The following is a 27,408-nucleotide window of genomic DNA, read 5'->3' on the forward strand; positions in this document are numbered from 1 at the left end:
ACTGTGTTTTCTAAGGGGAAACAAGCTTTAACTTCTGTTGCCTGTCTGTACTGTGGAAAGCCTGCTGATACAAATTGCAAGCGTGACTTTACTGCTTCACTACTTTATTTTACAACCCTCATAACCGTGAGGCACATATTGAGTGCCAGAGCTACTCACTACTCATGCGTGTGCTCAGTGCTCACGTTCTGTGCTGCAGGTCTGTAGGGCTCTTTCTGCACTCACCCTTTGCAGTCCGGAGTTGAATTACTGGTTAAAAGATTCCAGATAAGTAACGTGACTAAGAGATTACAGCATGAGAACTGATGCACGGGATCCCCACACCAGTCTTTGCTCAGGAACCTCCATTCCACAAACCTCAAAACCCATTAGGAAGATCTCCTTTTAAGGTTAGAGGGTGAAGCTATGGTTTGTCATCTGTACGTTCATTCAGCCCTTGGACTAATTCCCAAATGAAGTGCTATTTACTCTTTTTTGATGAGACTGCATAACTGATTTTTGTTCTTTGCCCTTCTGTCTGGTTAGTCTTCACATCTCGCTATCATTGCTTAAACCACCCACAAATGGAAACATGGCAGGTAGCATATTGCTGCTGCAGATGCAGTCGGTTTTCATTATCTTTCACTGACCTTCACTTCCTAAAAATAAAAACTTGTGAATAAAAGTAATTTTACAGCATACTCACAAAGGCTTACTCTCAGCTTTATTACCTAGTGTTTTTATGCTATTTTCAGATGGCTTCTTATTTCTAAGCATTTATATTATAAACTCCAGACAAAGTGTGAAGCAGAAGGCACTGGTGTTTAACTGGTCTGGGAAACAATTATCAGTGAGTTAGCAAAAAGATTACTCTTGTGCTGAAGTACAGGATTAGCAGTTTCTGAGAGGAATGGAAGAGGAGGGGTTCTCCTGCCCTCTGTACAGAGCTGAATAGATTTATTTGTTGTGGATGGTGGGGAGGAAAAGTTCTGAGGGATAATATAAAACAGCACTTTGCAGAAAATACCTTTAACACAAAAGCACTGTTAGATCCTTGAACTTCAGTATAATTAAGGCCACTGCAAAAGCTTCTGTGATCATCTTCTTCCTCTGTTTGTTTGTAAATGGGACTAATCTGCAGTTGTGTGGCTGTAATGAACCACTCTTACCATGTGGTAATTTCCATTGCCCTTTACAAGGTGCCCAGAAGAATGTGTTCTTACGATAAACAAATGCTGCTGTGTGTAATTTCATGCCCTTTTAATTTATGCTGTACTGCGTTTGTTGAGTAGTGTGTGCCAATATCTATCTATTTTTCACCAAATCTGCAGATAGAGCTAAAAGGCTTACTTTAAGGAAGATAACTGGCTTAGCATATAACTTCTAAGTGCCAGTTATCTTTCCTAGTGAATATAACGCCACTCAATTCATTTAGCAACAAGATATTATATTAATGCTGCCTGCCTTAAGCTATATTATCTCATATTCTTAGATAATTCATGTTTTCTTGTTTTGGATTGTGCTCTTTTTTCTCAACTTCAAACTTACCTTTTATACTACAAACGTAAAACTGTCTCGTAGGCAATTTACATAAAAAACAAAAGGCAGCTGTACTTTCCTTAGATTTAAAAGAAGCTTCCAAGATATTCTTCAAGAATATCTTATTTCCTGCCTGCAGGGCAGTTCTGCACCACGTCTCCTCTCAATCTCTGACGCTGCACCTTTAAGCAGGAAACTCTGGTGTGAAATTTCTTCAAATGGTTTCTAAAAATTTGACTCTGTAATATTTCATCTACCACAATATTACTATCCTAAAGGAACTTCAATAATTTAATGAAGTATTCATTCCAGAAATGCTTTTAGCTAATTTGAATCAAGTTGGGCTTCCTCAAACTTTTCTGTATTTGAGCCCTCAACTTATATCCAAAGATTTAATGCTAAGATCACTGACAATTATATGCATTTCAAAATTCTTCTTCTGTTTTATCAGGCTTTAAATGTTTCCCTGTTATCACTGTTTAAGGTGATGAAACTCCAAGTGTCCCACAGTCTCCTGCCAAAGCTATTTATGCTCTGAGTATCTTCTAAAAATCTCTTATGGGTGATGTGTTACAAATTGTCATGGATAAATAAGACAAATTGAACTTCATAGTATTACATTCATTATCTACATGCTTTCTCTGACCCCGTTAGTGTAACATCTGAGCATCTCACAATGGTGCTACTGGAGAAGTGCAGCTGTTCCCATTTTAGGGAAGGCAACCTGGGCTGTGTGTGCTTTCACATTTAACTTTCACTGGATCTACTACTAAAGATTTACGATTGCATCAGTTTAAAACAGGACGTCCAACCTCACCAAGGGCCTCTGTCCGTCCTCCCTCAGCGGCAACACACTTTTATGGGCTGTTTTCCCTTCCTAAAGGACAACCAGCCATGTCTCTTTCTTCCCTTCCTCCCTGTGTGAGTAGCCAGTTTCCATGCCTCCTGTGCTAAGTTTCTCTCTCATCTTATGCCTGCCAGTGCAGAGCTGGATGGCTGCTAGAAGGGAGTGGGCAAGGAGAGCTTACGGATCCTTGCCCCCAAGGCAGATTTGCTGTCTGTGCCACGAGAGAATACACAGATTCAGGTAGGTAGCCAGGACGTGCTGCCCAGACAGGCTGGATGAGGAGCTGCATGAACCCCAGATGGACCACACCGGTAACGTGTTAAAGATGCATCCTCACTGTTATTTTATGCTTTCCTCATACATACACGTCATTGTCATTTTAAGTATATAAAATCTTATGCTTTATTTTTGCCACTGGAAACTGTAATTCTCAGTTTAATAATATACCTCTAACTTCAAGAGGAGCAGACAGCTGAGTGTATTGCCTTGCTTCTGCTTCTGTTTTAGAACTTTTCTTTGGTTGTTAGTCAACAGTGGGTACAGAAAGTTTGAGCACATTCTCCCCACTAGGTTGTAGGTGGGGATGAAAGGGTTGAGGTCTAGATCAACCACTAGGTTTTCTCTACCTCGAGTTCCATTAACATTTTTTTTTGCTCTTTCTTTTATCTATAGATTTATAATATTTCTCTGTTTGCTCTTGTCCATCATGTTCGCCCTTTGAAAGGAGCGTAGCTACAGATGGTACTTTGGCAAGGTAGACTAGCAGTTGTAGCGGCATCACATATTGTTAGAGGGGTTTGAAGTGTTGATGCATCTCTGTCACACAATTCGGTGACCTTGCACAAGTGTCCTTCTGACACAATGTCTCAGGATAACACAACAAACAACAAAAATACAGTGGATTATCACTTCAGCAAATTTTGACTTGCAGGAACCATTGTTTGCTGCTTTCTGGACTGCTTACTAAAGAAATGCAGAATTCTCCCAGAAATTCAGAACACCATTCTGTAACTGAATCTCCCAAATCGAGCATTTAAACTGAATTCATCATCATGGTGTCTCAGCATCTGTTGTACTTAAAATGAGAAAACAATTTACATATAGTGTTTAGTCAGAAAATCCTGCACAAATCCAGGAATGAGGATAGGCTCATCTAAAGGCCTTTTTTCCCCACATTACCCCTATTCTCTCCTAAGATGCAACTTTTGTAGATGATGGATTGGGTGAGTGCCAAATTACAGCTTGCACTGAAATTTTGCATCAGCTGAGACATAATCAGCATTAAACATCTGAGGCTGAGGAAAACTTCGTTTTGATCCTCACACAAAGTGAATTACAGAACAGCATCATTTATTTATGTTTACCTAGCTCTCGCTCATCTGCTGTCAGTGAATGACAAGAGTAGTTGACTGGCAGGCCAGCCCAAAATACCCAGTGTTTAAAGTAATTGTCTGTTGAAGGTTTCAGTAACGACTGCCCTATCAAAAATTCTCCTGAAGTCACACAGCAACCAGCATCACAGACACAGCTATATACCTCTGCGGCTTGACTTGAATTTTTCCTTCATCACGTTTCCTGCTATCTGGACAGGAGTGCAAATGATTGTGACACTTGCAACAGTTCTGGCAGCATTTGCCTGGCAGTAATCCATCACCTTTTACATTTATTTCTTCAGTCTATCATTTAGTTAACTTTCTGGTGTTGGCTCATAGGTGAAAAGCCTGTATCAAAGGTATCCCAGGAGCAAATTCTGAGGCATTCACAGCCAGGTACAGTTAACTCTTGACTGCATTTTACTGCATAATGCATTGCCGCATTTCTCTGCAAATGCTTTTAAACAGCTGCCTTCTCAAAAGCAGGAGAAAACAGAGTGCCTTTCTTATGTTCTTAACCTTATTTTTTTTAATAAAAAAGAATTATAATATTTGTTATTGTCTGTCAAAAGCAGTAAAATAAAACCCAAAATATTTGTCAGCAACAGCCTGAAGAACTTGTTTTTTAATACAGTAAGAACACCAAAGAGATTCAGAGATATAAATTTACTTAAAACAAATGTTTCTGGCATTTCTCCTTTGTTGTATAAAACCAAATTAATGTTTTTAACTGACTTCAATCTTAAAACCACAGTAGTCTGATAAAATGCTACGTACATTGCTGGAAGTCTAGGTGGTCATATAAAATTTATTTTACCAATTTACCAACAGTGTAAGAGTACCTCACTGCTGTTGGCTTATACATATAAAACGACAGGTCGATCTATGGGTTAATTAATAAGTTTGTGGGTAATTCCATCTTGGCTGATATTAACAGTTCTTGGTAGAGTATCTCGTGCATGAGAAAAAAATGTTTTAGTTCTGCAAAGACAATTACCATGAATCATAATTTATAACTTCCTAACCTGCGTTAACAGCATGCCTCTGAACCCCGTAACAGCTCAGTTCTCCAGCTGCTAGTTTGAGCAGCTTTGCTCACTAAAAGGAAAAAAGGGATTTGAGGACTGGACCACAGAGCTTAAGTTCTTGTCCACTTGAACTGTAATGAGCTGTGCCTTGAGCAGGCCGGAAGTATCCACCAGAATGAGATAATTAGACATTTAAATTTGGTACATTCTACTTGCGTATGGGTGAGCCTGGGTGTGAACACACAAGGTTTGATCACTATAGGAATTCAGGAACAGACAACATTAATATCCAGCGCAAAATCTTAAAGAGGAAAGAAAATATATAATGTCCTTCTTCTCTTTCCTAAATACGTATTATTATTGAGCAACATACTATACAATTCTTTGCCGCTTGCCAAAGATGGGAAATTTTCCACTGCCTCACTGTACACTTGTGGAGTGCCAACGGCTCTCGGGCTAATGAAGCAAGATAAAGCAGGACCACTGATTCTGTGAAGCCTGGTTTATGTTCTCACAGATGGTGCCATGCTTTTCCATGAAGCAGGAAGTAAAATTAATTAAGGCAAATCAAAAAAAAATTTTCATCCACACAGTATAGATATCCTAGAATCAGGGGACATTGTAAAAATCTCATTTCTTCCACAAAGTGAAGACCCCAAATCTCGTACCAGCTCAGACTCACAAAATTAATGCCACAAATAACTCCTAGGTAATATGACTATACTGCTCTTCGCAAATGCTTTTAAAAGAACTGTAACAGCATCTGTATATGAATATAGGACTAACAAATGTTGTTATTAATGGGTTTCAATTAGTTAGAATTGTTTGTTCACTGGACTCCTGCCAGATAGAAATTATATTTCTTTCAGTGTTCTTATTAAACTTCATGAAAACAAAAATGCATAATTTTTTCCTTAATGAGATCTTAGTCACTCTCTGCAAGGACTCTGAATCAAAACAAACATTTAACTTGTCTTCCTGAGCAATTTCATTTGCTTTCCCTCCCTGCTGTGCTGGAAATCTGCTTTGTGTTCACTTTCAATCAGGTATCCCAACAGTTTATCAGGTAGCACAACCTAAAAAAAACATTCTAGATACAGATTAGCTGTTCCCTGCTGCCATTCGCTTCCTGGCTTAGGTCCCTTGTCATTTACAAATCAAAATAGTCATGTACTCAATTATAATGCTTCCAGGTGATAGAAGAAGGGTTAGGGTTAGACAGCCGTAAGGGAAAAGTGCTGTGTAAAGTACTGCGGTATTTTACACCCCATCAGCTTCGCAGCTCTCCACATCTGACTGCAGCAGAACATCTTGCAGTGATCTAGCATTTCTAGAAGGGTTATGCAGGTGCACTAGATTAGAGCTCTGCAGTGCACAAAGGCTTTTGTCTAACGTAAAAAATTGCTAAAAGATTGCTGAAAAGAGTCTCTGGCATCTTTGACAACCAGGAACATAAACACAGCAAACTATGACCTTTTGCTTAGCCAAACAGCCTTGGCCAAATGCCGCGCACAAAACATCCTGCCACTAGCTCTGCGCAAAGGGACACGTTTCACCTGGGTGAAGGATCAAAGAAAAGAACAAAAACCAAGGCATAGGAGTACCAGTGCTTGCCCTACAAACAGTACGTGTATTATGAGCACAGGGGGGGTCTTCAGTGAAGTACAGGCTGAGAGTAGGACATTATTATAAACACATATACACACATACTGGGGAAGCGAATTAGATGTGCTCCCCACAGCAGCCAGAGCAGGAGCAATGATAGCGGCCTATGTTATTATGGCCCACGTATGGCCAGTAGATTAGCCTTAACCTACTGTAGTCAGCTCGTGCTCATGTTCCTAATACTGCCAACCTCAGGTGTCTGAAAAGTGCTGTATCTGCTTCTGGCCCAATGCACATCTTTAGGGATGGAGCAAGGGCCCATTCTGGATTTTCATCGGCTAAAATGAAAGTAATTAATCTTAATTCTCTTCTTTTTGCTGAAAAATAGAACTTCTATTGCTTGAGGAAAACAAAGGGCTATCAGTTGCTTTGTGGCAAATTAATCTTAAAGGGGGAACCTTCCAAAGAAAATCAATAGCTTATAACTGGATTCTATAGTGTATTTGAGCCCTGAAACTCAAACCAGAACCGAAAGAGGTTTTTAGCATTGCAAGTTTGCTCTTGTTTTGTCTTGTTTTTAATGTAATGCAATCATTTGAAAAAGTGAAATTTTCACATATGACTAAGTTTACTTACATGTGGTTCCATCTTCATGGAAGACTCCAGTAATATTTAAAATGGATTATAAGATTACAGGTATTTCAGAAGGCTTTGAAAAATTACTCACAAAAGAAGACATTTAATACAGAATTATACTTTTAAACTTGCATGTAGTATTCTAAACCTAAGGCATCTTTATCCATTTATACCTTTCTTTGATAGCCTGTTCCCTAAGAGAAACTTGGAAAATAATGTCTCCTATGTGGTCAATCCTATTGAAAAAAAAAAAAAACAATAAATTTAACCATAGTGCCATGGAAACAGCTCCAAAGTTAAGGGGAGAAGGCAGAATACAATTTTAACACAGAGAAAGGTGACAGTTTTCAGAAGAAAAAGAACTTCATTTGGCACTGGGTGCTTTTAGAAATAGTAATGCATAGTGAGGCAAGAGGATCTTCTCAAACTATAGCGAAAGCAGATTTCTCAGTCATACTCTCCAGAACAGTTCATAACGAAACTGAGGTGTGACGAGGTGGGGAGGGGGGAAGGTATGCAAACCTGCAGGAACAGGACATTGGAAAGGAAAACCGCTCGAAAGTACTGGTAAAGAATGTCAAGGGTCTCGGGCAAGGAGTTTCACTATAAGGTGAAATTATTCAGTATAATACAGGTTGGAGAGATCATTTATAGATCAGCAAAGGAAATAACTTCTAATTTCTGATCAGTTCAAGGTTGTTAAGTCATTCCCACACACACCTATTGATTCCCTGCAGTCTGGATGCGAATTTTCTATAGATTGAATGGCATCTCTTTCTCACATCAGGAGAGGTCTCTGCCAGAGCCAGGACACTGCTCAATGCAGGCATCCACCATCCCCTTGCTTGTTGCAATGTAGTGTGTTACGCTGAACTAAAACTGCATAGGACACTGGGCTCCATGCAGTGGGGCTGGGGCAGATATCCAATTTGTAGTTTTATATACTTTAGCAGTCTTATTTCTGTAAATCCTATCAGTAAAAATGAGAATTTGACATCGACACGGGGCTTCCATGGGTTGTCCTCAACTTGCACTTATAAAATGAGGGAGAATTTGGCTCTTACTTTTACCTTATTCATTTTGACTAATCCTGCAGTTGCATTTTGGCTTGTTAGATCAGCTAAATTAGACTAGTTCACTGTTATTCTGGGACTTTGTACAGAAGGTATTTTAGTCTAAAGCAGATTTCATTACTTATTTTCCCGTTAATTCATAAGTTAATTTGGCTGCCAGACTGAATAGTTGTACATAAAAGGAAGAATATATGTTACTCAGCTTAAAAAATTTCAGAGTGCACAGTCCCAAGAAACAGGAGGTTATCAAAGTTCGGTAGTATCACCAACTGATGACTAATGAGCTTACAACCTCCATGTGCTGTACAGTAAATGCTCTCGTTAATTCTTTATAAGACCTTTAGAAAACATACTGCATTCATCCTGCTTCCTAGCTGTCAGAGCCTAGTAGATGACTTCACTGTCTACTTTGACATTTTTACTTTTTCATTCCAGTTTGGTTTGTTTGCTTGCCTTAAAAAATGCCAACTGTGTGAATTGTAAAAAGGTCAACCAATAGTTCCCAGTCCAGAGAGGAGAGAAGTAAATGAACACATTAGAACAGTAATTTTGACCCTTGCATTATTTTTTTTCTGTGAACTGTTAGTTATAAATACTAAAGCTGTATCCTAATGATCTTCTAATCTTACTAACGTGAAAGTTCTCTCTGCTTTCAGAATTTCTACTGCCCCTTTTTACATCAATGTCCAAGCACTAAAATGACATCACTGAGGGATTAGGGGAGAGTAGAAGAGGGCAAGGTTTGGGGGATATTTTGGTTTTACGTTTGGAAAGCCAGTAAGATCTGATTCTGAATAATATACATATACCATCAAACTGTGATAGACTGAGGTAATAATGGTGTAGGTTATGCATAATTTGGGGCGCTGTTACAACTCCAGTCACTCCTAGCATATTGATACATACTGAAGAATATACATATTTGGATGGCAAAGCAAGACTTTATCTTTGTCTGAATGTGTACTGCAGATCATACAGGGAGGTAATTCTTGCACAGAAAATCTTGCAGTTTTTCCATCTATGGTAGTGGGACACCAAACAGTGCATTCATCCAAAAAGATGCCACAAATGCAGTAAAATACACCCTGTGTCAGTGGATTTTTTTTTCATGGTTATGAATATGAAAAGCCTAGTATGATGACATTTCTTTGCTCACAATATTAGTCTTTGGCCACTTCTGTGGTTAAAGTGGCTATCAGAATAGGAAAAAAAATTTCACTTATTGTGACCAATATAAAATACAACCTTGGAGGCTCTGGGGATTTTGAACAGGAGTTAAAAAAAAAACCCACACATTTCAGATTTGTTTTTTCGGTTCAGATATACAAAGGAATTCAGCCAATAGTAGTGACATTAAAAATATAGATCAAATTAACACGCGTCTCGCTAACACTGTATGAGTACACTGTTTTCAGTAGAGTCACTTTAGATTTATGCTAGTATGTGGAAGACACAGTGACATGCTTTTTTGACTGAAATCCAAGAATACATCAAAATTCCCATGTTAAACCATACTACAGTTTTTCTGTCAGCATGATAACCAGGAATTCAGATATTAAGATGTAAATGCTTAGTACAATCCCTTTCCACCTGCTGGTATAAGCTTCTAGCTAAATAAATATACCTACAAAGCTTAAAATTTGAATTAGCAGGCCTAGTGTCCTCAAACTACATAAAGTGCCTGTAAAAAAAGTTTCTCTCATTCCCCATGAGCTCATCTTATGAGGAGATTCATTCACCTAGTCCTTCGTGAGTTATTCTTGACAAGTCCCATTTTCTCTGGTTTTGCAGTAGTGAGAGATTTAGTCCTAAATGTAATTTAACCTTTATTATTATATTACTACACGACTCTCAGTACTGGTCATAATACATCACACTCATTAGTGCACAGTAAATCCCAGAAAACTCAATCAGGAAAATACAATTACTTGTATGCCATTAAAATGTTTTTTGCTATTTTTTCCCTTTTGTTTTTTTCCTTCTTCAATTGTTTAAGTTTAAAGTTTAAATAATTAGGCTGCCTGGTCTGTGAGGTTCAGAAAATGTGTTTCTTCAAATATTTCAATCCCTGACTCTCTGAGTTTGGTTTGAGGCTGAAAAGCAGAGACTATTTGATGCCCATGACAAGTGCTGTTGCAGTAGGTAAATGCTGTCAACCCCTTCAGTGCAATTCATAACTTTATGTGGGTAAATTAACTTAGTGGCAGTTTAGAAGACAACACACAGGTGCTGTGCCAGTCAGAGCCAGATGGTAACTGAAATTATTAAAATCATGCTGCATGCTGCAGAACCTCTGAAAAATTGCACTGTTACAAAGCCTGGTTGGGATCCTAATACAAACCAATTGGTGTATATAGCATTTGTAAACAGCATATGGTATGATTTGCCACTGTTTACTTGTAATCTTTCCGTTCCCTGCTTTCTAGGTTCAGCTAATCCACTATAACCATGAGTTGTACACAAATGTCACAGAAGCTGCGAAGAGTCCTAATGGCTTGGTGGTAGTTTCCATATTTATGAAAGTAAGTATTTAATATTCATCAGTATCTAATGTATAAATGATGGACTTATTTTCCCATGGCCTGGAATTCTATACTACGCGTTACAGCATTGCCCTGCCTAGAGGCTCTGACCTGCAATCCAGGGACAGCGCTGTCCTGGGGACTGACGCACAATCCCTGCTCCAAAGCATTTACAGTGTAACGTAAAGAAAATAAAAAGGGTTATGTGAGAGAAATAAGCAAACAAATAAATAAGTACCTTATATCATAAACAACATTCAACAGTTAACAGCTTTGACAGAAGTTACTAAGTTTGCAGAGCTGATGTTTCTTTAGGAGATGCAAGACAAATCATTCAATTAAAAGTAAACCTCTCCTAGTATGCTGAGGCACTGGGCAGGAGCAAATCTTTGCTCTTTGGAGACAGGTTGATGTTTCAAAGTCAACAAAACAAGTTTTTCTTCTGATGTTATTTAAAATATCTTAGATTATCAAAACTGAAAGAACATCAAAAATACTATTCTTTTACCATTTGCCATTTCACAGAGCTGGAAAAACGTGTGAATGTTTTCTCATATTTTAGTCTCCATTCTGTTGTATGCAAGATTCATAGTTAGGCCTACATTTTACAGTGACCTAGCATTAAACTCAGGGTTTAACAGTTTACACAAAGCTCCACAATGACATTGGGGAATCCCGCTTTCTCATCTTTTCTAAAAAATGCATTAACTCCCAAAACAATATTTGCGTTACATAATTATGTATCTCTGTTTCATCAGTTTAAAAAAGCGTGCCTCTCTGAAGTGATTCATCCTGAAATAAATAGCTTTCATCATCAAACCTTACATATTTAGTACCTTTTATTTCCCTCTAGAGCTCTTTAATCCCAGGTAAAGTTCCTGTCAAAACATTAACTTCAGAATTAAAATATGTATTTCATGAAGCACCTTGGAAAATTAGACATCAAAATTGCCTTTTGTACAGGCCTAATATTTAAGAAAGATATTTAGGTTACCTCTTTTATCCAATATGTATTGTGTTATGACCAAAAATCTAGCCTGAATTCATGCAAAAGGATAAAACTGAAGCAAGTCTTCATAATGCCCAGTATGATGCCAATTTTGTGTAAATAATGCATTCTTTCTATGTACCTCCCGAGCTGCACACCTGACATAATCACAGACTCACAGAATGGTTGAGGATGGAAGGGACCTCTGGAGATCACCTGGTCCAACCCCCGACTCTGCTCAAGCAGGGTCACCTAGAGCCTGTTGCCCAGGACCACGTCCAGACAGCTTTTGAACATCTCCAAGGACCGAGATTCCACAAGAAATTTTTCCTCATGTTCAGACAGAACTTCCTGTGTTTCTGTTTGTGCCTGTTGCCTCTTGTCCTATCGCTGGGCACCACTGAGAAGAGTCTGGCCCCATCCTCTTGACACCCTCCCTTCAGATACTTACACACATTGATAAGATCTCCCCTCAGTCTTCTCTTCTCCAGGCTGAATAATGAGCAACAAAATTTAGTATCTGCCTCACCCAGGCCTCTCCCACCCACATGAAAAGACGTGTTTTACTTTAAATATCCAAAGCAAGAAGATGATTCTTCTTGCTAGAAGAATGATATATTCAATATTAAGATTGGCAAAATGATTGATGGAAAATAAATGAAACATTTTCAAATCAAAAATATTTTAGTAAATGTATAGTTAGGAAAAATTATACATTAAGAACACTAGATCCATTTGCTACTAAGACACATAGCAGATTCTGTTCCCAATGTTACTGTCAATCACTGATCTTCCGATTGCCTGGTTTCAGCATAACACCTCAAAAAAAAATGTTCTGCTTGCTCCAAGTGGAAAAAAAATAAACAAATTGGGGAAGCAACTATTTTAATTTCAGAGGCTTCCCTTCCACAAATTGGAAACTGAACTGAATTATCCTGAAGGCTACCAGCAAACAGAGGTAGATTTCAGTTTATGCAATGTCCCATTTACTTTTCTAAGTCCTAATTAAACTTTTTGTGAACTTTTCAAGTTTCAAAATAAATTGATTTCATTCTGGATAAATGCTAGATATGTAATAACAGCATCCAGTGTCTGATAAAAAGAAACACATTGCGGAATAATAGAAAGAAATGAGTAGGATATTAGAAGGCTAGGTATAGAATTAACAAAATGCCTCCATAAAAAAATCTGTGACATTGATTTTGTTGCTAACCAATAGAGATTTTGTCACTGGCAGTGCAATAAAATATCTCTGGTTAAATTACTGTATGTTAATAATAGATATTCAACCCCCCACAAAAAATGATGCCTCTCCGTTTTCTGTTTGTCACTTTTCTTCTTAATCCTCCCCAGGTATGTCTGTAGGCTGAAAATTATACTTTTTTTTTTTAATCTAGTCATTTCATTCCCTCCTGGGGGAGGAGTGTGGAGAGGAAGAGAAGACTGTGCGTGTGTGTGTGTATACACAGAGCAGATACATTTGCCAGAAAGGAAATGTTTGTGTGAAGATTTTGACAATGAACATTTTCTCTTCTGTAGGTATCTGAATCATCAAATCCATTTCTAAATCGTATGCTTAACAGAGACACCATAACAAGAATAACGTATAAAAGTAAGTTTCTTTTCATTTACTACGGCTAATAGCTGTATGCTTTTAGTATCAAATAACAGATTTAGTGATCCACTGAAATAAGAGACACTTTATAACGGACAAAAATTTCAAAGCTTGCATTGCCAGCAACTCTGCACAATATATCTGGGGATTTGAAAAATCTAATAAGGTCATCAATTCATGCAACGGATTTTGAAGTTCAAAACCTATTTCACATTTGAACAAGCAATAAATTAATGAAATTATATTTAACAAATATGTGCTATACTCATATGGAATACTCAGGAGAAGCTGCTTAGAGTTAGTAATTAAAGTTACACGTGGAACAGCCTGTATTATATCAAACTACATTACACAAAGATGCTGCATCATTACCTGTTTCACCATGCAACTGTGTATTTAATATTAATTAGCAATTTCTTTTTGTGCACAAAAATATGACATGTCTATTCAAGTATTACTGCATTTAATAGAAATTACATAAAGAGGTCATTAACATAGCATGTATATTTGTTGTGCTCATATTTGGAATGCTTTTAACTGACAATGGTCAAAAATTCCACATTAGTATACTGAACATGTGGAAAACTGCAGCTTAAATGTCACCTAAATTAGGGCAATTTAGAGAAAGTCGGAAAAATAGATAGATCTGAATGGAACAAATGAAACCTCTTCCCCTGAAAACCTTATTCTCTTCGTCAACTATTCACTTGAATTCCAAGTAGGCATTAAGTTAATAAAATAAGCTAAACAGTACCAGAATTAACTTTTGAAATAAGTACACAGCAAACTGAACAATTAAGGAAAATATCTTAAAACTCCACCTGTTTGTTATTCCACAAACTGTGCCTTAACATTTTTCAGAAATTTCATTCATTTTGCTTTTGTCTGTGAAAGGTGGGAGAAGTTGTTCGTGATAACTGGAATGAGACTAGAAGTGAGGACTCCGGGATTTGGTTCCCAGTTCCATCAGTCTTTGCCCCAGTTTACCTCTCGGTAAATGAAATATATCATACCATGTACCCTACAACAACATAATGTTAATTTGAAAAATTAGCATCTGAAACTCCAGAGAGCTCAGAAAAGTCTGTTTAACTTTAAAAAAAGTCACTGAACTTTAGGTTTCTGACTGGAGAGGTTTGGAGAGGTTTCTGTACACCTCTCCCTAAAGTATACAGTCTGATTTCTTTCTGTGGACTCCATCTTTTTCTCTTCCTACAAAGCTAGAATCGCAAGAAGAAAAAATTATGGAACTGAGACCTTTAAAAGGCTCTGATTTCCTATACAAACTCATGGCACAGAATTTTACCCACTAATTTCTGAATAAGAGAGTATTAGAAAGATTTTGAGTAATGACATACAGAATTTGAGCAATGGCACCAGTGCAATCACATTCTGAGCTGGTTGTTCAATTCCTTGTTCTCTCCTAAAAATGCACACCTTTCTCTAGTTTTGCCTTATAGTTACCACATCTTGTTATATCTTTGGTGAAAGTAAGAGGCTTCTATTGTGATAAAACTCTTTTCTCCAAGGTACTTCTAGAAAGGAAGGTGACAGAGGCTTCCCCTCAAACATTTTTTCCAGATTGCTCCCTCAAGATGAAATGATTTCTTCTCTGCGTGGAAGGAGGAGGAGACTGGCCCAGTTTTTAGACTGCCTATCCTCATTCCTTGCAAAAAGACAGTAATGCTGCTCCTGTAAGAGCTTTCTACCTACCAGTGCTGCTGCAGCATCCTGGGGACAGAAGAAATTATGGTTAAGGCTATATGTGTCTCTTTTCAGGCTCTTCCACTCCCAAATCATGTATTCCTGGCTTCTGTTTGGGGAGTAGCCAAAAGATCCCTGACTGTAACACTGAGAAAGCTGCTTTTCCAAAGCACAAGGACCCGTCAGGTCTCACATACATACATAGAAGAAGACTCTTGCCTCATTTTTCCCATCACAGCACCCGTATCTCACGCATTTACATGATTGTCACAGCTTTTCTAGTACTCCTTGGCCCCACGTGCTTCAACAGCTAGCCAGTAGAGCAAAGGCTGGGCAACTTCTGGTTGCTCAGAGCAGAGGAGAAGCCATGGTTATGAAGATATTGCTCCACAGGGCTGGAAGGAACAGGCAGCATTTTTTCCCCCATTGTGTGAACGACCACGCAACCACCACCTACCCCAGCTGGCACACGTATCTCCCCTGTAATATCACACAGCACAGCAAGTCTCCTGCCTGGCCAACAGAAAGCTGCAAGGTTTGACAAAGAGCATGGTCTGCCAACACAAAGTGTTCCCAATATACAGTACCTTATTCATTCACTGCTTTGCGATGGTTTAGAACAGGGCGCTCCTTCACCCTACAGTTGACTGTGTCCTACGGTCTTTTGCTGACCGCTTTTCTTTTCAGCTGTCTCTCTCTAGGAAGTGAGTGCAATTCCAATCACACTTAATGTGGTTATACTAAATGAAATTTGGCATTGAGATGAGTACATAACATAGGTTTCAAAATCAATGATTATTGGAACTGTTTTAATTTTAAACCATTGTTGTCACTAACTAGTATATCTGTTAAAATGAAAACCTTGGTAGATACAGCGCGCACCATATTCTGCAGTACACTGGTTACTTACTGTAGTAACAAGCATTGACTGGAAATTTTTTAGTGCAAATTGGGAATGTGAAAATGTTATTGAAAGTAATTTTGTAGTTGTCTTGGATGATGGATTATAGCATCATTGCTGAAAACTAATTTTACTTCTTATATTGCAAGGATTTCTATTCTGCCTGTAGCAGCTATAGTTTTTTAGCTTCTGCTTTAGGGATCCACTCCTGAAGTCAATACTCGGCACGCTCCTGACAAAATGACTAGTCCCAGCATGCTCGATAGGAGCATGGGGTGAATGATAAGGGGAGAATTGCCTTGGAGTCAGGACAGTTAGTAACACAACTACAGTACTGGGCAACAATGATAAAGGACAACCAAATTAAGAGCTATCTGCCCTGCTGCATGAAATTTCCAAAGACAAAATGCAATGAGAGGGGAATATCTTCTATTGGATATTAGTGGTTATAACAAGGTAAAGCAGACCCCAATAAATTTTTAAGCATATTTTCAAAGCTTATTTTATTCTGTTATCACAGCACAAAGAATCCACTTTGAACTGGTGGAGAAAAGTGTTCTTTATTTAAATAGAGTTGAGCCAGAGGTTATGTGACCATCTCTAAAGAAAACCTACTTTAATATTCCTCTTTCAGAAGGGCAATGGATGAGATAAATTAGTTTTCTTTCACAACAGATGTGCTACGTTAGCTTTCAGGTTTGCCTCAAAAGAGGTCCGAGTGTTTGCCTAACATTGGAAGGAAGTAGCCTTTGAGCTTCCCAAAATTCCACGTAGAAATTTGGGCTTGTCGTTTTTCATCAAAATACCACCAGGCACTCGGCTAGGCCAAAGAGCTGTAAAATTCTGAATTTCCTCAAATGCTGAATTTCCTCAATCTTTAGCTGTTTTAGAGATAATGTACAAATGAACAGGGTATTTAATTTTAATAGATTATTCTGAAAAAGTTTAAGATTCAGATATCTAGAAATAAAAGACTTTCAATTTCCCAGGGCTCGTATTCAGTGTTCTGGTCTGAGTTGTCCGAGGGAGTGAGGTCTTCTAGCTCCTGTCACAAATGGTAAAAGATCAGCGGTCTCAAACCAGGGGACTAACCTTGGCTATTCAAAATGTGTCACTGCTTCTCTCAGCCTGGGTCTAAGTGACTTGCACAGGCCAGTAGGTGCAAAAACTCTGAGTCAGGATTAAAAAGCTAAGAATCTCTCATTCCTTACCCTGTATTCTGCTTAGGCCTGTACCTTCCCCTTTTGGATTATGCTGTTATGAACTTCAAAATCTAATGGGGCTTCTTTCATTCAGTAGATAATATATTCCTTATAAATACTATTGTTTTGAAGAAAACACATGTAAAATTCGCTGTAAAAACAGACCCCACACAGCTGTTACAAATCTAGGAATAAAAGAATATGATTTCCATTATTTGTTTGGAAAATTGTCGGAGTCACGGCCTTTATGTAAATGAATGTGAAAGGCAATGAAATGTAGTTTGTATAGAGAAGAGTTCACAAGTTCATAAATCACCCCAAGGCACAAGCTGATGACAGTAAGCAAAATGTGGTCTGCAGACAGGAACGATGCTGAGAATCCAGTAAAGTCTGGATGGGTTTATTAAAGGAAGCTTAGTATTGGCTGGAGATGCAGAGGAACACAACACGTGGTGATTTTGACCATTTTGAACTATATACCTGAAATAAAAAGCACCAATAAAGACAACATATTGAAGTGTTGGAGTCTATTATTAGAGCAAACCCACCAGTTCTGTTACAGATCCAGAACAGGAAATCTTATCAAGACTTTGGGGAAGGGAAAGAGTAGAGCTGCTCATGGGAAAAACTGATGACAACCAAACACATATTCCAAAGCCTTTTCTCAGGCCATTCCTCTTGGTGTTGTTGTGGGGACTCCCCACAGGAATATGACCCTGATACAGGCATGACTGAATACAGCCGTTACTTGGCTAAATTCTTTTATTTTACTATTTCATTCATCCCTCTCTTTCCTTTTCTTGAGACAGACTGAAATGATGAAATTTTCCTCCAGTAGCTTTCCCATTAATTACAGCGAATGGATTTTGACACTCAGCCCAATTCAGTGCCTCTCCATAAACATTCTCCGAGTGAAAACAGAGGCAACGAAGTCGATTTGGAGCAGCTTCACTGTCCAGTGCTGGTGAGGGTGAGGGAGATGGGCAAAACTTTTAGCACATATCAGCCTAAATATCCATCTGGGCAAAGAGCACTCATGACCTCAGAATGGTGGTCAAATACAAGGTTCACAGTATGTTTTGCAGGTCTCCAATATGCAAACAAGGTAAGGTAGCAGTTGATCGAAAGCTCACTAAGGCTAAGAAGAGTACTTGTGCTGATCTTCAGAGCACTGACAGACATCAGGCCTGCCTGAATGAGTAGGATGACCTCGCACACTACTCCCACACTCTTACAAACCATATTTTATTCCTGGAGCCCCATTATATTCTCAAAATGACTAAACACCGTGAAGCCACAGACGAGGGTTCGAAGTCCACCACAAAACAATGAATTACATTCCCTATTAAGGCAATGTGAGGCAACTCCAAAAACTCCATGGTTACCTGCACTAATACCTGCAGCAAATTTGGTTCTGTATCTTCCATTTGATAACTAGCTGTATTGTTAATAAGCTGTGCACTGCTTTAGTACAAAAGTAGTCAGTCAGAACGTGGCACATAAAAAAAACCCTTATATCATCAATTTCACTCATCTGCATTAATCTTTAGTTAGCTTTCCATCTTCTAGTAGACATTTCAGGACAAATTCTACCTTGTTTAAATCATTTCAGTCCCACTGAAGTCAATATGGATGTGACAAAGCAGATTTGGTCCTTAGAATTTGAAACTATCTGTTTTGATTAACTCCGTGCCATTTGGAGCTAACATACCACTCTCCATGGCTCATAAATAATGAACAGGATGTTCATGTGAGAAAGGGAAAGATGTGTGATGACTCATTGAAAACAGGCTCTGGCTCGAAAAAATGCATTCATTCTCTGTTTCATGTAATTCTAACAAAGTTACTGTTGCACTGCAAATAATGTTGTTAATGACTAGGACACAGGTGTATTCGATCATCTCTAGCTGTTAAAATTAACAGCATTTTGGCTCTGTAATACTACAGCAATGGTTTTGCACTTTCATCTGGAAAATTTCTGATTTAGAAAAAAACTTTCTATCCCAGCCCGTGGGCTAGTGGAGGCTAAACACGTTAACAAAGGTGACACAGTAAGTCACCTTATGGGACAGTAACAGTAGTGTCCCCTCTGCCTGAGGATCCAGCTATGACAGGACAATGACGCTGGCTCCAAGTGCAAGAAAGGGGCAGAGGGCTGTATTCCTAACAACGTGAAAGGACATGACAAAACTATCTTTCCTAAAATAACAAACATTTTAAACACAAAATAACTTTAAGGCAATGGTCGATGTGCCCTACTAGTCCACCTTCTCCTTGCCAATCAACAGATGATATAAATGTTACACTCTCACCTTGACACTTCAGCTGATGCTGAAGCTACTGATGTCTCCACACCGTGGAGACCCACGGAATGTTGACTGCACTGCGTCAAAATAAAGTTGTCTTCGCATTTGCTTTGCCTGTGTACTCTGATTTTCTGCCGCCAAGACAGCAGTCTGCAGCATGCACAGAGTCCCTGAGTCCTTTTTCTCTTTCGTTATACAGTATGGGACAAGTATTTTGCTTGTCTAAGCCTTGACCTTCAGCTATAATGTGTGAAATTAAAGAGTTAAAAGTTAATTTGCTTTTTTCTTTTTTAGGTCTTACACATTTCCTTGATCATTCTTACTTCTTTCTTTTGTTCCATTTACAATCATCATCTTTTCTTAATAGCCAAGGAATTGTTTATTAGCATTTTTTTTTCTTTTTTCTTTTTCTTTTTTTTTTTACTCTTTAAGCTTGCAGTGCATGATACATGAAAAACATTAGAGAACCCAGCAGGCATGCCTAAGTTATTGACATCGACTGAAAAGATGTGCTTTCAACATTGTTCTTTAGCCTGAGCAGGAATCATCTGTTTTCTTTGCAGTATCTTCCTGTTCTTCTGTTACAATCAGCATCAATTTCTCTCATGTACTGAAAGAGGAAACATGCTCAAATATGCAGCATTCCCTGCCCACATTTTAGCATTCACTCTGCAGACCAATCATATTGAACACACTAAAAGTGGATGAAAGCATACACAGGGATTTGACAACATTACTACTGCTAACCAGCACAGATTTCTCTGAGATGCATACCGGTAGTGTATCAAAAGTTAAGTGTGTTTATCCCTGAGTATTTCCCTGTTAAGGAAATCCAACAGTCTAAGATTCTGCAGGGAAATCCGAGCTGCAGCTTTAACAGCACCGTCAAAAATTCTATGGGGCCAGGTTTACACATGGACAACAACTTACATAGCATAGGAAAGGCTGAACAACTTTGATGACTTTTAAAAGATATATCCATATCTCATTATATTTCGGTACATGTCCGCATGCTGAATTCTGTTGCAGAGGGATACCTCATTAATTCACAGAGAGGCTTATGATAAAAGCAGGGACCCTAATAAACTGCTTTCCATACTTTTTCACCCTGATTTTAGCATTCTGAGTGAGCTTGCACTGCATTCGCCCCCACTGTGCACATGAAAGCACAGTAGGCTTTACTGAGCAGCTTTATTATCATGCATTAACCTTAACTTCCTCCTGTGGTAGAAGGGCAATTAAGTTTCAACACTCTTGGCCTTCCCGAGGCTTTGTTGAGCAAAAATTGTTAATCACTCCAAAATATGGTAAGCTGACATTCTCCAAAGTCCGCTGCATCTAAATCAATAACTTCAACTTCAAGCAACTTTCAACTCCAGTTCTTAAATGAGGTTCAGATTTTCACTGTGAATGTTTGGGCTGAACTCTCACAGAAGCTGCACATGGGCATCTAAGAGTAGAATTTAAGCCAAATAGGATTACTAAATTCATGTTATTTGTTCAATTCTGAACTGCTGGAGCCTTCAGAAATTTACACGTATTACACTTTGTATTTCTGTAAAACTGGCAATGATGATCTTCTAGAATAACAACTGTATGTAAAAATGTTTGTTTTGTGAAACTATTGCTTTATCTAGATTATTTTCCTCCTCTCTTCTCCAGATGATGCATACTTACTACAGGGGCTTAATATTGAGGAACTTTATCCAGAGACCTCTAGTTTCATTACATATGATGGGTCAATGACAATTCCACCCTGCTACGAAACAGCAAGCTGGATAATAATGAACAAACCTGTCTACATAACAAGGATGCAGGTAAAAATAAAAAAGATTTACTAGATCCAGTATGCATACAAAAGAAGAATATTTTAAACATATATTTTTCCAGCTTTATATGTGAAATTAGATTAAATCCTTTGCTGTAGGGATCTCTGCTTGCAATTTATAGAGCTTGTTAAAGTCCTCAAGAGCGTTTCAGAAAAGTCAGTCCTCAAGAGTGTTTCAGAAAAGTAAAAATACTAACTATTTAGAGCTATCTAAGTATCTACACACAAACACTTTGAAGTTGACCCTACTTGGAGTGAGAGTTTGGACCAAACAATCTCCAATGGTCTCTTCCAAACTAAATGATTTTATGATTCCATGACTGTATGGGGATTCCAGAACAAGTATAGCAGGACTGTACAAAAGTAACTGAGGTTCAGAAGTGTAACTGGGACCACTTCTAGGTCAGAAAAAAAGCGCCAGATCATGCATGTTGTGGCTGTTTACCTACACGCTAGTAGGACATTCATGTTGACAGGGATCCAATATATGGGGCCTGTTGGAAAAGCCTAGCCAATGCTTTCTGGTGTAGAATGAGAGAATAGATATTGCAAACATCTTCAGAAAAGTCAGAACACAGAAGATTGATACATTGAGGCCCCATTAGAAAGAAGAAGGATAAATTATGCAAAAGAAAACAGGATTCATGCCATAGTCAAAATTCTCCTGTTGAGGAAACACACCAGTGGAAAAGCCATGAAGATTACATTTCTGTATGACTAATTCACATTCAATTCAATGCCTAACTTCAGAAAGCCACAAGTTTAACATCAACTGCACTCCTCCCTGGAGCTTCCATCAGCAAGTTGCCTACAGAGCTGCGAGCCAATCTAACCTGACTCTCTTGTGTACTAGAATCCCAAAGGAATACTTGCAACACCATCTGCCTGTCCCAAGCATGCAACAGAAGCAATCTGGCCTGAAAAATGCAATGAGAAATGATAAAACAACCCCCAATATTACTTTGGGATTTAAAATCATATTAACATTGTAAATAAGATGCCTTTAGAAAGCCTGAGAGATATTTTATCTTTGTGATATTCCTTCTGCCCAATTCTGTCTAGAGGCAGAGAATGCCCTTTGCTTCTTCTCTAAACGGGCAGAGTAATTTAGGAGAATGACACAGCTGAGCAAGAATGGATGCATGCCATACCTTCTGAACTTCTCACACAAGCAACCTGAACATTTCCTACAAGAAACATTTTCAGCTACAATATTAATGTACAAAACAAGGATTAGAGTATTCCTATAGCCTACGCTAGTACCTATGGGGTATAATCTCATGATACTTACTCCTTGTCATGCTTTACTGGTTAGTTACATCCTCCGCTGTTAGTGCTGCAAATTGATTTCATGGAATACTTACTAATTATACTGTGTACTCAGACTGAAAAGCTAATGCACACCTCAAGTTTTCCCTGGAAGCTTTTAAAGATCTTCAGTATGCAAATCTATTGGATTTCCCAATTTAAGCAATATTTCAGTTAATGGCTAGAGGACAATATTAACTCATAGCCTTTTAAATGTTCAGCTTGTACGTGAACATCTAAAATATCTTCTTTTTACATTTTTAAACCAAAATATTTTGAGGGTTTTTGATTTACACTTTAAAGCTTTTTTTTTTTTTTTCAATTTCCTCCAAAAAGTTTGAAAGGTTTGGGTTGACCTGGACCAGTTAGCATTCTTTTAGGCAAAACATTTTATACAGTTTTATAGTCACTAAAAGAAGCATTGCTGTCTGCTGGGTGGTTTGCAGCCAACCACTGCTGAGTGCACTGGAAATCCTTGATGATCCAGTAATTCCTTCTTTGCTGATTTGTAAAACTGTCTCAAAGGAAGGCCTGAGTCTACTAGAAGAACAGTATAGATACAGAACAGACAATATCAAGATAGCCATGTCAGCAACAAGAGGATTTCAGTTTGAACACCATTTCATGACTTTCAGCAGCATGACTTTGTCAGTTATCCTTTCCATCCTGACTGGGCATGCCCTGTTCTTGAGCACCGTCATCCAGAATTGTGTCTTCTCAACAGGAAGCTATACACAACTTTTAGAGAATTAATTTCTGTCATTTATCAAGTTTGTCTTCTCTGCACCAGCTACCTACCATCTAGTACTCTGCATTCCATTTGTTTCCTGATCAGTCAAAGCTACCTCATATCATTTTCATTTACTCCTCACAAAACTAGTTATTTTTGTTTAAAATGGGGCTTAGAAACAGAGGACCACAGAAGGAATGGTTTTACCTTTAGCTAAGGTGTCTCTTTCAACCCATCTCCAACTCCAAATCATTCAAATTCTTTTCAACTTTCATTCATTAAGTAGTCTTTTAAATAGTTTTGTATGTTGTTTACTTACAGGAAAGACCAGTACTAAAAATCCTTGTTTTGTATTTTGTATAGATGCATTCTTTACGACTGCTAAGCCAGAATCAGCCATCACAGATATTTCTGAGCATGAGTGACAATTTCAGACCAGTCCAGCCTCTCAACAATCGATGTATCCGAACTAATATCAACTTTAGTTTACAGGGAAAAGATTGTCCAAACAATAGAGCACAGAAACTACAGTATAGAGGTACGTTCTACCTCCAGGATAATCATTTCTATGCTTACACTGAGCTCTTTTCATTGAGAAACCCAAACGCATAACAAAATATGCAAATAAAAATAAATGAAACTCCACATCTGTGGGACTAATAGTATAAGTCAAGCATTGTATATTTGAAATGGATGAGGAAATTTGCCCAGAAGCATCCAGGAAAAACAATGACAAAAGCCAGTCTGGGATGTCTAATATTTTTATAGAGCAGATGATAGGACAAGGCTTCAACTTTCTAGCCTCATTTTAAAGTCTTCTCACTTTATAAAATGCATTGTGCTCTATTTTATCCAAGAAAAAGGGGGATGAGCTAGTCTCGATAACAGTTATCTATCTCGAACAAAAGAATAAATTTCATGTTGGAGGTGCAACACCATAGCAAATGCCCAAGTTAGAAAGTCCTGTATAACACAAGGGACACTAAACAAATGGACCAACCCAGTCACCTGCTGATAAAGTCTTACACTGCCCCAACTGGGGGCTCACAATTGAGCTGTAATGTGTCTTATGCATCTTTTAGCTTATGCACATAGTTTTATTACATGAGATAATGGTGTAAAAGTGCCTTCTTAACCAGCAACATTACAGTTATGAAGGAGTAGTGTTGAAGGGGGTAAAAGAAAGCACATTTCAATGATAAGGCTGATGACTGAGTTGCAACACTTCAAAGAAAGAAACAGTCATTCAGACCCAATGCTTTTCCCGGAAAAGGAGGAAATTGAGTCTCCTGGCTTTTTAAGATATATTAAATATAGTGTTAAATCCAGTCAGTTTCATATTTGGAGTTTATTAAAGTATAATTGTTTCCGTTTTCTTTCTCTTTCCTTTCAGTAAATGAATGGCTCCTCAAGTAAGTAAGAGAGCAGGCAGAACCCATAACCTCAGTGGAATGCAACTACTGTGAATTGACATAATCTAGAGTGCACCCAACCTCATTCTCTCTTTGGGTTCACGACAGCATGTGCAAATGTGCTGTAAGAAATGAGCTGCCATGGTGGAAACTCAACTAAAAATTCATTCATGTGATCAGTGGTAATAATTAAAAAAAAAAGTAAAAAGACAGTATTACAGTAAATGTGATTACAATTTTGATACAGTTTTCCTCAACTAATCTAGCTTCACAAAGAAAGACTTTTCAGCCTTTGTACATATGAAATTCTTCCTCTTTTCCCTCTCTCCCTCAAATTAAAAAAAAAAAAGAAAGAAAAAAAAGGTGGCTCGGTACAGCATCAAAGTGGAGTTGTGTTCTGTGTGCCAAGTAATCCTTGGAAAGCTCTCATTATTTCACTGTCATTAATGGATACTGACAAGACAGAACCAGACGACTGTAGAGGATACTTATTTCTAGGTTTATGATCCTTCTGTTCATTTAATTAAAAAAAAAGGGAAAGACTTTGAGAGATAAGTATTGTAAATATATCACTGCAGAATATAAAGGAAATTGAAATATTTCCCTCTTTGTCACATATCTGTGGTAGGATTTGCCAAGATCAGAACTGATCCATTTTCTGTTTCTTGTTTTACAACAGGTCATGCGTTGTGTTGGTTACAACTAACAACTCAATAAATGTGTTCAACAAATTAATTTAGTAAACTTGCTTTGGTTTATTTTTTCTTTCTGAAATAACAAGCCTCTGGTACTTGTGGCTGCATTATTTGTGTTTTTCTTCCCCCTCCCCCCTTTTTAACTTAATTTATTTGTTTGCAGTCAATTAAGGTGAGTTAATTGGGAATACAGTTAACAAAGCCAGTATAACTTTAACTCCACTTTATGGTTCATCATTAGTAAGAACTGGTCTTCAGAAGCAGAATGCAGTTGAAACGTATCTCAGTATAAAATTCCCATTTTCCCTGTTGAATCCATTACTGGGATAAACAAATTCAACCTTGTAAAAACTGGTGGTGGAAAGGAATGTGTTTTCTTTCCAGATAAAGCAGAAGCTAACCAAGTAAAAGCGAATGCCTTTTTTCCTTGTTTATGATGGTCATTCACTGTGTTTGGTTACTGTCAAGAACTCAATAAATGTGTTTAACAAGTTCACGTAGTGCATGTTTGACCTTCTTGCACATTAAGGAATCCTGAATGGTGTGTTTCCCTGGGGACAGGGCAGAGGCAGACCTCATGCTAACCAGTTCATAACGGTCACTTCACAACACGTCACCACAGAGAAGATGTTGGAGTTCACAGAAAAGATGAAACTAGAAAGGACCAAGCCTGAATTATGGACTGCTCGTACCAAATTGAAAAATATGCACTATAAGAAGTTTGAGGACTGAAGCCCTGTAAAGAACTCTTAGGCCCAAGATGTTGCACACCAACTAGCCTCAGCATGACAAATACAATATTTCATCTTTGGCTTAATACAGCAGTATAGGTACTATCAGACTGGAAGATGAGTTTATGTTGCAGAGGGCAGTTTGAAAAGGTGGCAAAGCACCAGCAGGAGATTTTGTGACTTCATTTGTAACATGAATGGGGAAGATATCAGCAAAGTTAAAACATGCATGTTTTGGTATTCAGACGACTGTTAAAGTAGACACATGGGGGTAGGGGGAACCTGGAAGGAGCCTGAAGCTATCAGCAATTCAGTTGCTGAACGGAAGGTGGGTGCAGGGAAATCACTGTTGAAAGAGCAGAGGCTGGCCTAGAGGGGATGCAACACATTGATGCTGCATTTCTAGCAGGGTTCCCACCTGATGACCCGGCACAGGATTCTGTTAGCGCATATGTAGTGCTTGATCTCCAGCTTAATTCAGTTTGAGCATTTCAGATAACTTTCACATAGTAGCTTAACACTGCGCAGTGATCTGGAAAAGCCACAGCACAATCACAGAAATGCCACATTGAGTTATTATTACACTGCAGCTTAATGTTGTCAAATTCTGCAGCTGAAATAAAGCAAGATTACCACTTTAGATTTATCCAGCTTATAAGAAATGAAGTACAAACCATGTCTCAAGTATCTAATATTTTTGAGATGTCATAAAGATCTTCAATTTAACTTTTAAATTTTATATATTTTGGGCAAATATCTGGCAGTCGTTGATCCAAGTTTGTCAGGGACAGAAGGTAGGAAAGATAAGCCAGGCCTCCATTTTGAAACGTTTAGTAAGTAATAAAACCTATTTGCTATTTCACTGAAAGTTGGTCGAAGGGATTTAAGAAGAGGGAGAGATATGATAGAAAAGGCTAGTCCTAGGAAGAAGTCATGCTGTGTTTTGGATTAGGTGAAGCTGGAATAGCTGGAATATAGAAGCCCTGCAAATAGAGAAATGCAGCAATCATACCGGGGTGCAGCAAATACATGTGCCAACATTTCCAGATCCATTTTGTGAACTCCATCTTTGTTTGGGTTTTTGCTTGAACAACAGATTGCGGTAGAAATAAACCGAACCAAGCTTATAATTAAATATCTTGCACACTGCTCACATTTCAAGAGTGCTCAAATCTATATATCTAGATTCTGGTTTTTCAACTCAGGCATATTTCTCAAATGTCAAAAGATACAGGGCATTCTAAGAAAACCACACCTTATCACAAAGCCTTTGAGCAAAAAGATGAAGTGACAATATCAAACAGCTGACATGGAGACAAACTTCCCACGTTTACAAAGTCTACACAGCATGACAACATGCTCACATGCTGATCCCTCTGACTTGAG

At 38.2% G+C, this 27,408-nt stretch overlaps 1 protein-coding gene across 2 annotated transcripts in view; it reads left to right on the top strand.

The window, feature by feature from the left end:
* Positions 1-25,787, top strand: part of CA10 (carbonic anhydrase 10) — a 215,888-nt gene extending 190,101 nt beyond the window's left edge. For both annotated transcript variants that reach the window (XM_009678896.2, XM_068913571.1), the window contains 5 exons: positions 10,507-10,602; positions 13,130-13,202; positions 20,981-21,135; positions 23,548-23,722; positions 24,578-25,787. In XM_009678896.2, coding sequence (XP_009677191.1) covers positions 10,507-10,602; positions 13,130-13,202; positions 20,981-21,135; positions 23,548-23,722; positions 24,578-24,600 — 522 coding nt within the window. In that variant the 3' untranslated portion in view covers positions 24,601-25,787. The remainder of the gene's footprint in view (positions 1-10,506; positions 10,603-13,129; positions 13,203-20,980; positions 21,136-23,547; positions 23,723-24,577) is intronic.
* The last annotated feature ends 1,621 nt before the right edge of the window (positions 25,788-27,408 follow it).

The sequence above is a fragment of the Struthio camelus genome, chromosome 19, assembly GCF_040807025.1.
Source record: "Struthio camelus isolate bStrCam1 chromosome 19, bStrCam1.hap1, whole genome shotgun sequence".
In the NCBI taxonomy this organism is placed as follows: domain Eukaryota; kingdom Metazoa; phylum Chordata; class Aves; order Struthioniformes; family Struthionidae; genus Struthio; species Struthio camelus.